Raw genomic sequence first — 18,448 nt, forward strand, 5'->3', positions numbered from 1 at the left:
GAAAATTTGTAATGGAATGATTTTTTTTTTTTTTGGTATGTAAAACACGGAGTGTTCCATCATATTTTGGATTTGAGAATCCTTGAGTAGGAAAAATGGAATTTCTTTACTTTGGAGCTTGTTTGGCATTTCAAGGGGAGGGGGATAGTTGCATTTGAAAACTTTTTAAGATTTTTCCAACGTGGCTAGGGGGGGGGACGTATTTTCCGATTTCTAGACCATTTTGAACAAATTTCAATTTTTTACGGAAAGTGAACCAAATTGAAATTTTAAAAATTTACCAAAAATTATCTAAAAGACCTGACCTGGTGATGAATTTTGAAATACTTTTTAAATTTCTCTCATTTTGTTCCAAAAAATTTCCTGCTGGTTGAGATACCTCGCTTCAAAGTATATAATTTGTGCAGTTGTAACTTGATGTAGAAATTGTTCATCGTGAACTTGAGTACGATTTATGGTATTGATAATGAAAATACGATCGGAAATGGTCAGTTTGTGTATTAGCGTGTCGTTGTACCTTGTACTTACTTACATAGGGATACGAACTCATTTGCATGTAAACGTAAACGTAGGTGTATAGTACATGGTGAAAGTCTTCCCTTGGGGATAATTGTTTTAGACGTGCCACTGGGCTAATGCGTAGCTACCAGCTAGGATACTTCCACGATGAATCTGTTCTCTATGTAGTATTTCCTTTACCTATCCACTACAAAGTTATACTGCGAATGTACCCGCACATGTCGATGTCGTACTTTTCTCCCATCGACCGATAATAATATTTCGCCGTTATTTATTAAAATGCAGTCGTCGCGGTCGCAACGGCCGCCGCGATATAAGATTCGAAAGTAATAATATTATACATTGAAAGATGCTCGAGCGCAAATACGTAATGAACAAGTGAAGTACAATAATAAGTGTATAAGAAAAAAGAAAAAAAAATGAAAGTCGCGTTCGCAGGAGCAGTGGTAACAGTCGGCATTGTAGCATTGTGATGAAAAATTTGCTTAATTTAGATAAATCTTTTTTTATATCGCTGACGGATGGCATATATATACTGTGTAGTGGAGAGTGGTCTCTTATTCACGGAGCGTTTAAAATAACCGGAAATGAGAACTGCAGATGCAATAAATTGGTTGAGCCAACAAGCGAGAGTCTTGCGGATTAAAATTTTTGCGAAGATTATACCCATACATATGTTGCGATATTGTTTCGCCATTCGCGAATTGAGAATGGACTCGATGACAACAGGATGAGGTGACTGGAGAGGGTGACAAGGTGGTCATCTGTGATAAATCACATAATGTCTAGACGTGTATACAGATACACACGAGCTTCTCGCAGAGGCTTATGTTAATTCAGCATTTTGTATACTTAATCGTCCAGTTTGGCATCGTGTACCGCATTCTTTTCAAAGTGTAAACGTTTACTCTTATACTCTTTTGCAATGCTCTCCTCTGGTTGGTCGCGATGATGAACAAGACGCGACAGACGAGGACGCTAAAAAATCGATGCTATGTAATTGAATTTCCAAACGAGAGTTGGCACCCTATTTTATAGTATGTGGAATGATTTGAAGAAAAAAAAAGATACAGTCGCGGAGGAGGGTAAAAAAGGGGAATAATCCGTAGATGGATTGTTACACGTAGACTAATTTAAATGTCAAGTATTCGGCTGATGATGGGCCGGAGCATCGAGCGGCGTAAGTTACGACGGACGAACCGAAACGAGGAGCGATATTTTCATGGTGTGAAGAGAGACAACAGGCGTACTATGTTTGTAGAAATCTTCATCACTATTCTGCTGTGTGTAGCGTATCTAAAAATAATATTTTTCAGATTTACTATCCGTTAAAGCAATGCTAACTATTTAAACGACTGCTGGAATGGTGAAGGATTTCTATTTGTCTATCTACTGTCTTATGCTGTATGTACTATTTGTAGGTTGTTGTACGTAGCAGGCTACGTTCATAGATAGTATATACAGAAGAGACATACCAAGTACTGCATATATGTTTTCGAATTACGAAGAACGAAGCTCCGTCTCGGTGAAATATGTATTTGATTATGGTGTTGAAACAATACGAGGTACTGTACGCGAAACTAGAAAGTAACATGTACCGGTTAATTGCTGTCAATTATCACGCCTTAACATTATGACGTGTTAACTGGCCTTTAAGCTGTCACAGGTTTTTTTTTCCTACAAGTTTTACCATGTTCGACATCATTCACGGGTGCTGAATGGTGACACTGTCAACGACACTGCCTTCGGTTGTGATACGTATAGACTTACATAGACTTACTGGTGTTTTCACGAAAGAAATGCAGCAGATGGGGTAAGAGGGACGATTTGCAACTTTGCAAGGCAGTTTTTGATATTGAAAATTGATGCTATGTAGATTGCTTTGTGGACCAGTTCGATCAACTTTCGATGATGATCTGAACAATACGTAATATACAGGATTGGGGCGGGGGGAGTTGAAAGAGCTTCTTCAACAAAACAGATACATTTGAAAATTTGCTTTGTTCCCCATAGAAAAAGGCCAAAACTTGATTGAATTGGAGTAAAAAGTTGATTTTTGGTTTCAACCCTATTTTCGGCCTCTCGGATCGATTAATTGATCCAAATTTTGGGTCATTCTACTACAATTAGCGGACTTCATTTTTCAATCTAAAAACAAATCTCATACCAACTAAAATTGTTGCAAGTGAAATTCAGCATCAGTTTAGGCTCAAATCGGTGTTTGTTGATTCAGATCCAAAGCATTGTGGGAAAAATAAAAAATTCGTTTTGGAAGGGGGGAGGGTCAGAAATCGAATACATACTAACAAAATTTCATGACCCACAAATTACCCATTTTCATTCAAAACTAATTACTGGTAGCCGGTAGGATGAATTTTATTTGCACTAATTTAATGAAACTTCTTGAAAACTAGATGTCCAAAAATCTTCCGAGGGTTCTAGAACAGCTCAACCTATTGCAAGTCCATTTGAGAGGTTAAAATTAAGACATTAAGCAGATTTCAACTTTCCACTTCAGGTTGATTAGATTTTTTCTCATAAGAGTTCAAATTTGTTCTCGACAAAAATCGAAAAACTCAATTCAGTGCTTGTAATGTTACGAGATGAGTAATGCACATTGAATTTATTTTTGTTTGAATCATAAACTTTTCTTTTTATACTTATTGAGATGTCTGAAAACTGTAGAATCCAAAAATTTGCTGGAGACTCCAAAACGGTTCAGAACCGGCCCCAGTCAACTTGAGAGGATGAGAGTTAGACATTAGCTAAATTTCAGTTTTTTTTAAATCTCAAATTGATGAAATTTTAATTTTTTATGGGGCGAGGGGGTGGGTCATATTCAAATTTTCAAAAATTGACCAAAAAAATCGAAAAACCAAATTTAGAGGTTGATATCTTGTCTAGCAGGGGAATTTTGAATGCGCTATCAGGGCTCTTGACTCGAATTATTTTTCAAATAACTAAGTAAGTTGGTAAAATTTGTAGTTTTTGATCACTTTTTCAAGATTACAGAGTCTTATCTTTTATTAAAATTATCCAAAGCCTCGCTTTCTTCTGCCAAAAATACCACAAAAAAAATGTCAAAATTACCAAAGACTCTTGTTTTTTGCCAAAAATTGCTAAAAATTGTCGCATCTTTCAAAAAAAATTCGATCACATCCCCTTTTTTTCCCAATAATTGACCAAAAAGTTCCATGTTTTTGCCAGAAATTATCAAAAAGCTGCCTTTTGCTAGAATTGTTAATTGTCAAAGTTTCGCTTTTTGCTAAAAATGGCCAAGAAGTCTCCAAAAATTGCTAAATAAGATTGCTTTTTTGTAAAAAAAAAACTGCTAAAAAGTGTACCGCCTTTACTTTAAATTGCTAAAAATTTTCACTTTTTCATCTAAAGTTGCCTTAAAGTTTCACTTTTTTCCCTAAAAATTAGCTAAAAAGTTTTGCTTTTTACAAAAAATAGCAAAAGATCCTGTCATTTGGTCAAAATTTTCAAAAAGTCTCGTTTCTTAATTGTCAAAAAATGCTAAGAATTGTCTCTTTTTTTGAAAACAATTCTGTGTAAAAAGTCTCTCATTTTTCAAAAATTGATCAAAAGTTTTGTTTTTTTGCTAAAAATTACCAAAAAAATCCCAGCACTTTACCAAAATTGTTTATTCATTTTTTTGCCAAAAGTTGCCCAGGAATTCTCATTTTTTTCTGTTTCCCGAAAATTCTCGCTTTTTTGCAAACAAATTTCAAAAAAGTGAATTCAGTATTAAGTAAGTAATTACAATTTCGGCAATTTATTCAATGTAAGTTTTTTTCGCAATTTGACCACATTTTGAATGTTGAATTTGATTGTGTGATTTCATTTTAAAAAATTATGGTCGAGATACTTTTTTTCAAAAATTGACCAAAATTTTCGCTTTTTGCCAGAAAAACTCCTGTTACAAAATCTTTATCATTATCTGACCTGAATTTGAAATCGACGAAATCCAATTTTTTCTGCATCGATCGCTTTCCCTCAAGAACACCTCCGATCAATCCATCATCCAAATTTTATTGTAATATGATTCGCAGCCACTTTGCCCATCATCTATATTTATGTCTACAGCTTTCTCATAGTAAAAAACCGTCAAAAATGTAGGATGCTCTAGCTGACGTAAGAGTGAAATGTGGCAGGGTTATACATATATTGATGTATTGCTTACTATACGGAGCCACGAAGATGCGATCAGAATAGAGCAATGCAGAGAGGATCACAGATTCACGGGGGAAAATTCCGTTGACAATTTTAAAGTCGGTGCCGGGGCCCGGGACCGAGGCCGGGGTAACCGGTTGTTCACAATTTTTCAAGGTAAATGTAGGTAACGGCTGCAGCGATTACATTAAAATATTTTCGCAAACCGGTCGCCATCACCAGCCGCAGGTTGCTGGCGATCGCGATTTGTGTTTGTACTGCACATTATAAGGCTACAACCGCGATACGTTGGTGTTTTCTCTCTCGCTCTTTGCCCAGCTCTGTGTGTTAAAACACGTGTCGTGTCGCATTGCAATTTGGCCACGTTAATGCGCTGGCGGTGAACTTGAAATATTCGTATGAATTCGCCAATATCAATGAGATATCTGTAAGCTCGTCGTCGTCGTCATCGTCGTCGTACTTGCGAGCTCTCGTCGGAGAAAGGTTACTAGAACTAACACCTGCAAACCGTTAGTGTATATTTTGCGGCTACGAGTTGAATTACGTTCACGTAGTTGCGGTTTATTTTCTTCTTTTTTTTTTTTTTTAGTCTGTGGCTAGCTCGATGGCGGTGTCCACGTATTTATAAATCAGTTCATCATCATCATCATCATCATCGTATAACTGACGAGTAGCCGCAGTAGTTTGGCGACAGCACTGTCCACACTGCTATGTCCAACTATTGCGGATTACTACCACTATAGTGATAATATGGGATAGGTAAAGGTAGGAACTCTTGTAGTAGGTATACGAGTTCTGCAAGGTTGATTTTTACACATCGTGGACTCCGCGGCTGGACTGGGCTTCATCGACACCGCTATAGGCTTACGGGAATTTAGTACGTGATACGCGAAAGTGGGCGTTGAAAATCGTCTCCGGCTGTGGGTATACGGTACCTGCGATATAGTTTGGTGATTATACGTATATATTGACGCGTCCAAAGACCGCGAAATTTGCCGGCGTTTCTGGTGGACGATGATGCTGTAGCTAGTGGCAATCTCGGTAATATGTGTTAGGTGCATATTATTACACAAATAATCAAAAATATACAAGGTGTCCTCCTCGAACACATTCTCTAATTGCCGATTTGGATTGGACTGGTGGAATGAGAATGGCAAGGAGGAGAGAGATTTTGGATAGGGGGCAAGGAGCACTGAGCAGTATGTAATTTTGAAAATTTCAAGTAAAATGATTGGAGAAGTAACCTATCAATTTCCTCAATACATTTTTTTAATGAAAAGTTACTTATTTTGGAACAAAACTGGTTTTCTAACAAGTTATCTCCAAAATCACTGGTTGTCCCATGATTTCAACAGTGAGCCTCAACATTCGATGGGACATCCTGTATATTGTACCTGGTGGACTCTGATGTCTGTAATTCTGTACCCGTTGAGATAAACGTACAACTCGGGGCGCTTATCAAGGTTTTTCATTAATGTCAATAATGATTCAGCGATGTTAGATTGAGTATAAAACGAGCTGCGCTACAGTTGCGGCCATTATTTACCGAAAGGCTTACGGTTATACGCGATATACGTACAAGAATGGTGCAGCGGAGCAGCGGTGTGGGGCTCTGTTCTCTGCTCATATTTCGCAATAAATGTGTACTAAACCGCCATTATTGACCTCTGCGGTACACATTCCGCGTTCGATAGATATTTACATCTGTAATTGACTATACAGTATACCATAGCAGAGATCATACGCAATTAATTAAGTTGAGCGCGGTATATATGGCCGAGTATGATTACAACGAATCTACACGAGATGTGAGGAGTAGGCTGCTGCCATCAGTTATGGGTGAAGCGGTGTGAGGGGGCAGAGGCAAGGGGAGAGAAAAGTTGCATATAGCTGCTGCAGCATCGAGAACAGTTCGAGAGTATATGTGTATGGTTGTTGTATGTATGTAGTTGTTGTACGTATTTATAATCGAACGTTACCAGATGCTTAAGGTTGCACATTTACATTCCGGCTCATTAATCATGAAACACCTTACAAGTTATCATTCGATATATACAGTAAGTCTCGATTAATTACCACATCGATTGTTCAACGTCGTAAAGGTCATTAGGTCGTAATTACATTCAACCAAGGTGGTCGTATATACGAGAAAGATTTTTTTCCTCATCTGCTTCTGCAATCTTCACCATCACCATCGATGGATGCGATGGGCTGAACAGGTTTTTCGGTGAAGATTTTCATTTATTGCGACTACCTATTCATCAGCGCTGTGTGTATAGCTTTTAATGTTTATTATTGTATTTGGCTAATAACAGATTAATATGTAGTTAGCAAAGTATTGCGTTGGCATAATTATAACGATCGTGCTGCAGATGCTTCCAGTGGCATAGTTTTTTTTCTCCAATACGCTGCGAAGTAATTTCATCTTTGCACGTTATTAAAAATACGTGTTGCATATACAAACTAGATCAAGCTATACGACTATTTGTGATATGCGAGCAACAAAAGCGCAAGCGAATGGGCAAATTTCAAGCGATCTGGATGCGGTACCCGGTAGCGATATTAACACGGTTCAACATCACGCAGATGATACCGGCGTAAAAACGTGTCACGCCAATAAAACAATACACGCAAATGTACTTCTTTTTTCACCTTTTCACTCTTTTGCGCTGAAGATACGACACGTCGACGACGTGCTGTGTTGCATTATAGGTTTATGTGCATTTATACACATACATCGTACCTTATACCTCACCAACCTACTCTCGGTGCTGATCTACACTCGACTCTGTATGACTTCTCTTTCTGTCTCCTTTTTTTTTTCCTTCTCCGTCTTCTATAGCTTTCTCAATGTGTAAATAAACCTGAGACTGAGACCGAGAGTAATACGATACCGATATAATTAGTTTACGTTCGATGCCTAAGTAAAGACACATACTCGTATATATGCTAAGATATGTAGGTACTTTTCCATACGCGTACAAGTTTTCAAAACCAATTCCACACGTTTCTCGAAACTAAATAGCTATACAGCGGTAATGTCACACGTTGTTGGATGTTTTCAATCTAGTCTAAGTTCAAGCCAAGCCGGTATATGGGATCCCTGCGCTTGCTCTAGTGCTTAACCTGTGTTTTCTAGAACGTGTATCGTGTAAATGAGATCCGTAGTTGGTCAAGTTCATGAACTTGAACATGAAGAGTAGTCTTTGCTCTAAAAAGATAGCGAGATACGGATTACCAAATTCCAAGGTTACTTTGAGTTGGAACTGTTCCATTGGAATTTTGGGATCCTCGACTCAAAAAGGAGCAAGTTCGAATGATTGCTTCGTAGTAAGCTGTGTAAAGTTGTATTAAGTTACATTAATTTCGACCAATCAGAATTCAGTATTTTGAAATTATTACTAAAATTGACTTGAAAATGGTTCATAACTGAGAAGAAAGTCAAAAAAGGCCAAAGTTTGCTAAAAAAAAATTGAGAAAAAATTAAGAAAAGTCTTACAAAATGTAGTGAAAATATTTTTTTTTTTAATTGAAATTGTCAAAAAAATTAATGAAATTTAAATTTTATTAATTTATAAAACGTTGAAGGTCAAGAAAAATGTGATAAAATGGCAAGTTTAATACAAAAATGGTCGAAAATTTCGAAAATTGGTCACGTAAACGAAAAAATTGATGAAATGTCATCAAAAATGTGTACTATGGTGCATAAAGCTCCTAAAAATTTTAAAAAATTAGCTATAAACATGCGTAAAAATCAAAATCACATGTGAAAAAATTTGGCAAAAATGTCTGGAAACTGCTAAAGAATCATTTAAAATTACCGAAAATCGGCAAAGTATTGCAAAGTTAGTTCAGTGTTGGCTGAAATTATACATGAAGAAAATAGAGCAAACTCACATGAAGATCAGTAAAATTGGTGCAAAAATTGTTGAAAATTGGGATAGAGACGAAGAAATATTTAAAAAATTGGGTGAAATAGTAATGAACTTCCCTCTGTATAATTTTCATTAATGTTTCTGTAACTTTACTTGCGTCAATTTTTTGTTGATTTCGAATAATTTTTTGTCTTTTTGAAAAATTATTACGATATTTATACAAATAGGTACTAAGGTACATTTTAGATTCATTTCATTTTCAATATATTTAGTGCATTTTTTCATAAGTTGAAATTTTGCATTTTCTTATCCTACAATTTTCACATTATTTTTTTTACAAGTTTTTATCTATTGTTATGGCTTATGGCAATTTTACAGTTTTTTTTTTTTTAATAATTTCACGCAGATTTATTTAGATTTTATAAAATTATTCAGATTCGTGGAACTTTTGCCCCAACTGAAAAAATTTGTTTTATTGTTCTTTTTCTTCTAAAAAATAACAAAATGACGTTTTTTTGATAGTTTTAAGCTACTTTGAAAATTGTATTGCAATTTTGATCCTAATAATGTGTTTTTAACACTTGACACACAAAGCAAACACATGTTATGAAGAAAATTTCATCAAAATATGTCTTGAAAATTAGCTACCCTGATGAACGTCATCATCTCTTCACCTCTCACCTAATTTGCATTAGTGACGTACCCAAAAATGGCAAAAAACTGGGATTTATCCAAAAATCAATTGCTTACGTTGGAGAGGGATTCAACTAGCGAAAATTTAACATGAAACACGCAGATATAAACATTTTTTGCTTTGTGAACCATGTTTTCAAAAAACTTCCAAAAAGTTTTATTTTTGGTCAAAATTATAAAAAGTTCTACTTTTTTAAATCAAAATTGTGTTTTTTGCCAAATTAGTTTTTTTTCGTCAAAATTACCAGAGAGTTTTTTTGACAAAATTAAATCTGCCTTTTGATCAAAATTGCAAAAAAATCACTTTTTCATCAAAACTAAACCAAAAAATTTGTTTGCCAAAATTCCAAAAAATTCTCGATTTATCCTTTGTCATAATTGAAAAAAACTGTGTTTTTCAAATCAAAAACAACAAAAACACTTTTTTTGCAAAAATTGCAGAAAAAACGTTTTTAAGTAATTAAAACTTGTAAAAACTCTTGTTTTTTTGTCAAAATTGGGAAACCGGTTTTTTAAATTGAGATTTCCAAAAAATCTTACTTCTCTTGTTGAAATTGCAAAAAATCCTACTGTTTTGTAATAATTGTAAAAAATAATATTTTGTCAAAATTGTCAAAAAGTCTAGATTTTTTTCCAAAATCCCGAAAAGATCTGCTTTTTTCTTGTCTGAATTTGCTTAAAGATTTTACTTTTTGTTTGCCAAATTGTAAAAAAAAATCCTGAGTCTTCATCAAAACTGCAGGAAAGACTAGTTTTTTGTCAACATGCTTAAAAGTTTTGTTTTGTGACTAAAATTGCAAAAAATTCTTTCAGTTGGAAATTATCGAGTTTTTGTGGAAAATTCATTCGAGGGGACTGGTCGTTCTGGGAATATTAATTGGAAAATCGAATTCGATAATTCAATGGTTGGGGAAAAAAACTTTCGGAAATTTTTTTCTGCAGAAATGGTTATTTGAATGATGATGATGAACTCTCGAAGCATCAACAATAGAGAAGAGCATTTTATTTTCACCCTATCATACTTTGATATTCGTTTGTGAAAATCATATGCACCTACCCACCTACCTACCACTACTTTCATCAAGTTCATACTTCTGAGAAATAGGCAAGACTAATGGTTCATCGAAGCATGGGCCTATATGTACTTTAAGTATGGATAGAACCAGAGCAGAGTTCAAACCCAGGAGCACCAATCAACCCAAATTTCTCTAAAATCATACACCAAGTCGGTCAACTCTTGCTGTACGCATCTATCTGCTTATTTTTCATCGTCATCATCACATCCATCAATAAAAAATCATGTATTCAATGCATCCATCTATCCACCCACCCACCCACTACAACATCCTATGCATCCCAGAAGACTCGCATGTTGATTTTATATTCGTTTCAACGATTTAATGACACGTTTATTCGCACAATTAACTTTTTTAATGCGTATTCAATTTATATAGCAGACATACTTTTAAGTAGGCTGATATACGTTTGGCCCATTCAATCCATAGCTGAATTCACACCGGCTCTTGTCGCCTAGCATTGTTTTTTTTTTGTATCGTATTATGATCTATACTCGAACGCGAGTAAAAATAGAAATAAAGAACCACCTTCGCATAGACGACGTATTCAATATGTATGTGTATAATACCTATGTATGTAAGTGTGTAACCTTAGCTCGCAGACATATATCACACCACACAGACTTGCTACATTGTTTCAATATGGATTTATATGTTTGGTTGTGGAAGAACTTCCACCTTCGTATACCTACCATTTTCTTTTTTTGTATTCCGCGGACTATTTACCGACTGAGCTACAGTATCTGTACGATGAGTAATAGTTACATCAATCGAGATCATTACGTTCATCTTGTTGTAAGTACCGGCGTGAAAAAAAATGTCTCAAGGGAGCAGCACGCAGACATAGCATTCCAATAGTGGTACTTACACTTAGATACAATGCTCGCGACGTCGGTCAGGTATATATGTATGCGAGTATCTAAGTGTGTTTATAATACCTGCGAAGCGTAGAAATATTGATTGTTTATTCCAACTATACTGTACTAATGCCGGTTAGAATTTCTTTTTAGAATAATAATTAAGCACGGATAGCTATTTCTCTTAATGTGTTACTCTTAACCGTTAAAGCCAGGTCTTGGTACATCCGCCATAACACAATTATCATTTCTTCTCTCTTTTCTTTCGCGCTGCGGTATCTGTCCCTGTATAACTAAGTACACGTTCGATTTGAGTTTTAAATTCGAGACTCGTTCCTAAAGAAACCGACAAAGTGTGCGGTCGGTGCCAAATTTTTCAACGTGTTCATTCCCCTCTCGATCGGTCTTGTTAGCAAGTTTTCACGTACCATACGCTGTTTGGCTGCAAGTGGATGATTTTGAGGTGCAGTTTAGCATGCTGGTGTGAATAACGAGGTGCAGATTGAAGAGACTGTGAAATGTTTGCAAATATCACTATGGTGTGATAAATGGAGACATTGACTTAGTTTTGTCTAATGCTAATTAAAACCAAAAACATCAATGATTCTAATGTTCATTTCTTCAGAAGAAAACTAGATCCATTTATTGATCACTTTTTATCAGAAGTTTCATCCACTTGTTGGATTTCGGGATTCATATCAGCTAAAATTGAAGAAGCCCCGAAGCCCTAATACAATCTGCATTTATCTGTATGTTTTGGTTAATACAAAAATGGGAATGCATAAATCCACGATACGCTGAGCTACATCTGCATAGCCCGATGGAATTTTGTTTTTATCAAAAGAGGAAACCCGCCTAAGGTGAAATACCATCGTTGACCAGTTGTCTCCCAGTGTACTACAACTCGGACAGCGGACAGTTGTTCGGTCGAACTTGTCCATAATTGCTTGTACTGCCTCTGTATGCCAGGTCTACTGCTATAATATGATGTAACTAGTTTCCGTTTTCTAATGTCATAGCTCCAGTTAATTGTGCATTGGTCGTTAACGTGTGTCCGATTTGTTTTTCCGCCTCTCGGTACAAGTGCAAGCCTACATAAATTAACACTCGCGTATGACCCGTCGTGAACTTTTTAAACGTTACGCGTTCACTTCCTATATCGCAGTGTGTATTTTTTTTTTGCTGTCATTTCCCTTACGGTACGTGGTGGCGCGGCGCTTATCTGCATACCTATCAAGCCTTTCGTTTACCTACCTGTGCCTTTACCTACTTACTAAAATAGTAATAAGTACAATATATACGCGTATACCGCATACAGAGAAAGAACAAAAACGACTAATTGAATTACGTGTTTTTTGTTTTGTTTGACAGGCTACGAGGAAAGTGGCGAAATGTGGATATCTGTTCGTGGCACCTGGATGGGACTTTACTAATCCAATCAATCGAACTAAGGTAAGAAGAATTAACATCGTATAGAATAATATAGCTATTAATTAATACCTATACCTACTGTACTAAAACAGTAGCTGAAGCCAGCGTCACGCGGCGCAGATCCTCAGGAGTCTTTGGTGGCTGGCTGACTAGCGAATTGGTATTTTGCGCGGCCATGTTTGAATTATCACACATCTCTGCAGAGCCGCTATACGCAATCGAACATTCCAAAATGACATATGCTTTCGGTCAGCGTTTTTCTGTGACAAGGTGAAGAGTTCGGTGCTGCTCGGCGATTTGTATTATTTTATATGTCGATATGTGTACCTGTACCTGTAGGTACCCGTACTCGTACACAGGATCCGTTATACGTTGTAATTACGCGCTTCTCTTCTCTCGTTTGTGCTGTAAGATCGGGCGCGTCTTATGACACTTCCTGCTGTTATTCTTGTCTCACCTATAATCGTAATTCAAAGTCGCGCATAGTTGTCGCATTGATTCGATGTATCGTCTACAGAGGTGAATAACAGAAAATGCTTGGGTGTGCCTGATTTTTTTTTGCCCTTGTAACGGTTTAAACGAGCGTTCGGTTCATCAGTCTGCGGTAGAAATGGGTGAAGGAGGTATGTAAAATCTGCTTTTTGTTCAAAGATCGTTTTTTTGAACTTTTTCAAATTTTTTGAGGCATTTATGGGGCCTTTGATTATCTTAGTTGACGTGTTGAAAACAAAATCAGCTTTTTGTAGATTTTGCTTGAATTTGAAGCAAATTGACAGAACTAGAGTGCGATTAATGGGCTCGAATCAAAATTCAAATATTCCTTGATTCTTGAAATGGAAAATAAAAAATTCCCCCCCCCCCCCCAAATAATGCTGAAACTGCACCAATTGATAAAACATCAGAAATTGAGCGAAAATTTGGAGCCAAAAAAAGGAACTTGAATTTCTCGGAAAATTTTACGTCACGCATTTGTATCCCCACCAACGAGTCCACCTAAAAATTTGATATTTTGTTTTGAAAATTTGTTAACCTCAAAAAACGGATTTTTGTGTCTTCTTCAGCGATTTTCAATTGATGTTTTCCCTCTTCAAACTGTCTCTAGTCTGTATCAAATTCCCAAAAAAATGATTCTCATGACTTTTCACGATGGGAAATTGTCAATTTTTGGTAGTTTTTTAGTTGAACTACATATGTGACTTTTCTCGAACAGTTTGACCTAAAATTTGAATTTTTGTTTTTTTTCTCGGGATTCTGTTTACTCTTGACCAACTTGATGAGAATTATCAAATCTTTGAAAGTTTCAGGGATAAAAACTCAATTCTGGATTACTTCTAAGCGAAATTCTGGAAATCAATTTGGGCTGCTAAAAATCGAGTTTTATGGCTTATTCTCAACCTGTTTAAAGAGTTTATTCCCATTTGATTCGATTTCCAGGCGAACACTTGGAGTGACCAACATCTTTATGAGAGAATATAGTGAAAAATCTTCTATTCGTAATAAAAACTTCGGAAATTTGCACAAATGGGCTGCATCTCGTCTAAAACCGACCATTGGAATCTAAATTTCACCATTTCAAGCAATTTTGGAGGTAGAATTTTTTGATTTTAAAAATTTCTTTTCTCATAATTAGTATGCTGTTCAAAAAAATACTCAATATTTTCATTTTTTTAAATTTGCCAAAAATCGAAAAATGAATCTGAGCAGTTTAAATTTCGATTATGAGGATTTCAGACCATGATCTTTCCAAAAATCGTGGTCTCGATTAATTTGGAAGCGGATATCTTGAGAGGTTTCCTTGCTGGATTGCGAATGGTTGCCAAACTCAGCTCTTAAACTGCTTTTTTGGCATTAAACCAAAATCTTTTCATTTCAAATAATAAAAACAAAACTTTGGTTTCACAAAAAAATGAGCAAACTTTTTGAACGAAAAACTCAACATTTTCAAAACCAGGATTCATTAGTTAAAAAATGGTTTTTGTCACGTAAATTTAATGAGCAACAGAAATGCTTCTTTTCAGGAGGTTTCAACTTCGTACTCATGAAATCATGCGATCGAAGAAGTTGAGATAAAGTTGAGATTTCCAAACATCGGACAAAAAGCGAAGGAAAACTCCACACCTTCGAAAGAAAGTTTAAAATTCTGGGGAAATCAAAAATCACGCAAAAGGCTCCAGTAGATATGGTGGGTTGATATTAGTTTCAAGACGAATTTTCATCACTTCCACTGACTTTTTTTTTTGAAGCATATTGTAGAAAATATTCAATTTATGGATTTTCGAAAATTCTCCAAAAATCGAAAAATGAATGTTGCTTATGGGTGGACAATTCATTTTTGTAAGGGCTGAATGGGAGAGAATTTTGAAAAATTCTCCCGAAATTCCTGTAGAAATCTTTCAGCGATTTCTTGCGAAAATGCAGAACTTGGAGAAAATCTGCTTCCGATGAGGTTTCATGGAGCATGTAGAATCGTTTATAGTTTTAAAATCTCTAATTATTTTTAAATTTGAAATACTTGAAACTGAACTTATTTCTGGCGTGAATGGCGTGTCGATTTATGTACCTACGTACCAATTCGAGACTTACCAAATTCGAATTTTTATTCGACCCTTCATGTGTCTCTATTCAGAAATTGTTCGGTTTTCGAATCGGTAGAAATTCAATTTAAAAGCTCCGACAAGAGGAATGCTGTGGATACCTTACCTGACCCAATCGTATGTCGTATCCTACAAAGTGTATGTTGTACATATTGAGATTCTTCACGTAGGTAGTGCCATACCTGTTTTTTCGAACGTATACCGAGTGTGCCGGTGTAAAATGAGGTTAAAACTTTGACGCTGAGACCGTGTAAATTCTTAATCTTATCATTTTGTGAACAGTTAAACGCCTATGCTTTTATTTGCTTCCTTTTACAACTCTTACCTGAGCTGTACCATGTGGATTGCCATTTGCCGGAGCTTGTGCTGAGAATGTGCGGTGTTAACATGAGCGCGGAAATGAGTACTAGTTGAATTTCCCTTATTTGATTGTGATTTGGATAGCAGATATGAGTGCCGAGTATCCAGTTTACTACTATATACTATATTTACTGCATGTAGTAAACTCGTTTGTAGAAATTGATAAAAGATAACGGAGCTCGAGAAATTGCACCATTACCCATTACGAAGTTTCATTTATACTGAAGAAAGGATCAGAGAGTGTCGAATGTGTTTGTATTTGTATTGTCCAGGAAGCGTAAGTGTACCTACTAAGGAATTCCTTCTAGGGACAGAAATCGCGGAATTGGAATTCAGCGAGGGCTGAGTTTCGGAATGGAAAATTTCGTACCAAGTTGTACGTAATCTACCGTTATTGACCAAATAACCATGCATGTTTAATGAAGAAAAAAAAACTTCAAATTATCAAAGTCTCCGCAGGTCAGCCGGATCATGATGTAATTTTTCCAATCGCGTTTTTAATTGAAAATTAACCGTTATCCACCTCTTTGAAATTCTTTTCCATTTCTATAATTCATATTTTTTCGCGTGCCTGTGCCTGTTGTGAAAACAAGATAATCTCGACAATTAATATTTACGATCTTCTTATCTATTATTCAGGCAAAACAGTAGATTAAATTCGAGAGGCAATTTCGAAATTGAAAAGATTCTATGGGCTGCGAATATAATTATATTAGAAAATTCATTTTATGATCGAATATATGGAGAATATTGCGCATTAAAATAAAATTACAATAGTCCTTTGCCGCAACTGAAATGTATTTTTACGCGTAGAAGTCTGCGCAGTACAGTAGCTGGCTGTGTATATTAAGCACATTACGTATAGTACATTAAAAAGCTGACAATTATTTGTCTTGAACTAGTCGCGTTGAATTGTATAACTGATTTACAAAGCTCGTAAATCTCGCGTAATGTAGGTATAATAAAAATTGCAAGGATTTTTTTTTTTTTTTATTATAGTCGTAGCCATAGCGTCGTCGGAAATCTTCAAAGTTGAAACTATGCATACTATAATGTATACACATTGTATTTTGTACGTGCGTACGATTGGTTTGGCAAAATAGGACTAAAATACATTAAAGAAATAAGCAGAGAAAAAAGAATAAAAATAATTACGTGTATGTATTTAAATCCATATTACAACACACTGTATAAATACTCATAAAAAACATACTGGATATAGGTACTCAACAGAGACGCGGACAAACGCAAATTGAAAATATATTTACGCCTTGACCTTTTGTAATAAATTATTCTTAAACGGAAACCTTGAATGTATGGCTATGTTCAGCAAAATCAATATTATCGATGTTGAAGAAAAAAGTTTGAAAATAAATTTACTTTTCCTAAAAATCAATATGCAATAAAAAATTTACGCGAACACAATCCAACTGGATGTATAAATCATTATCTCATTATAAGGCAATAAACTATAGTCCAAATTATTCAATTCAGTTGTGACAAGGGAATAGAGAGGAAGTTGAGCGTATCTGTAATCATAAAAAAATTAGCCAGTCAAAGTTTATGGTGGTTGAAGACAGATGAATTCTTCAAAGAATAAGTGTGGGGGATCATTGACCCGTTTTTGATAATTTTCATGACTTTAATTCTGTGAAATGTTACGTACCTTCTTCATCCTGTTGGACATCACTTTTTAACTTTAAGATCGCCTATTGATATCTTATTAATTATTAAATATGCCTAAGATGATTTTTCAATATGAACAACAAAAAATTGAGAACTCTTCAATCCGAATTTGTTGTTGATATTTTCATAACATGCTTTGATTGAGCAGATCCAAGAACCGTTAGCATACTCACCAAAAAAAAAAAAAAAATGAATTCATCGTGATAAATATGCAATTATTTTCCGATAACACGAGAATAAAATACTGTGAGAAAATCGATAAAAAAAAAACCTGTTCAGATTATTTGAAGATTTTCCGCCTACCAGCCAGCTTGATATGCTTACATGTTACGCTGAATTCATGAAATTTCGCATATTTTTCATTTAAACGGTTTTTTAGTTTTTATGGATGGTCAAAAAAACCTAGAAGTACATATTTTTGTTCGAAGTGCAAGCACATACTAAGCTATCAGGTTAAAATTTTTTATTAAAGGCACGGAGACAATTTTTTTCAAGTTGTTATCCAGAACTTGAATTTTATACAAAAATATTTTGAAAGTTTTTTTGTTCATTTATGACAACTAAAATATAACGTTTAAATGGAAGAAGTTCCTGAATTGAGCAGCCAGTCAAACTTCAGTTATTTTTGAAAAGAAACTTCATTCCCCTTTCCCGTCTGTGCAAAAATGAGTCGATTCGGTTACGAAGGTGAAGTTTGAGTTCCAGTATTTTCTTTGGAGAGATTTGCTATCAAGACCTACTTTTAGCCTTAAACAAACAACGAAAAATTGGAAACACGAAAATTAAAATTTTTTCGTAGCTTTTGCCTCCTCCCTTCTTCATTTTTGAAATGATGTGGGGCAAAATTTTGAAGCATAAATAAACGAAAAATATTAGAAGTGATTACTAAGACCTACTTATTTAAAAAAATAATTTTCCAGTTTGAAAAAAAAAGTTACTCAGTAAAAACGATGAAAATTAGTTCCAAAACTCATATCAACTCCTCCAAATCCAAATTTTACCGTTTCGAGCCATTCTAAAGCCTCCACTTCTATTTTCAAATTTCTTCAAAATTTTAAAATTTTTCCAAAAGGCGTAGAAATTAATTTGGACATCTAAAAATAATTGAGTTGTGGCTTATTCTTGACCTCTTCAACAAATTGAACTAATATGCCGGCTAAACCTTGAGTGTGTTTTGTTGG

The 18,448-nt window shown here is 35.3% G+C and overlaps 1 protein-coding gene across 3 annotated transcripts in view; it reads left to right on the forward strand.

Moving 5' to 3' along the window:
• The window catches only part of osp (outspread), a 116,472-nt gene that overhangs the window by 25,788 nt on the left and 72,236 nt on the right, over nucleotides 1–18,448 (forward strand). For all 3 annotated transcript variants that reach the window (XR_010558367.1, XM_065361625.1, XM_065361627.1), the window contains exon 2: nucleotides 12,568–12,648. Coding sequence is in view for 2 of the 3 variants with exons in the window: in XM_065361625.1 (XP_065217697.1) it covers nucleotides 12,568–12,648 (81 nt within the window). In the remaining variant the exon portion in view is untranslated. The remainder of the gene's footprint in view (nucleotides 1–12,567; nucleotides 12,649–18,448) is intronic.

The sequence above is a fragment of the Planococcus citri genome, chromosome 4 (assembly GCF_950023065.1).
Source record: "Planococcus citri chromosome 4, ihPlaCitr1.1, whole genome shotgun sequence".
Taxonomy (NCBI): Eukaryota; Metazoa; Arthropoda; class Insecta; order Hemiptera; family Pseudococcidae; genus Planococcus; species Planococcus citri.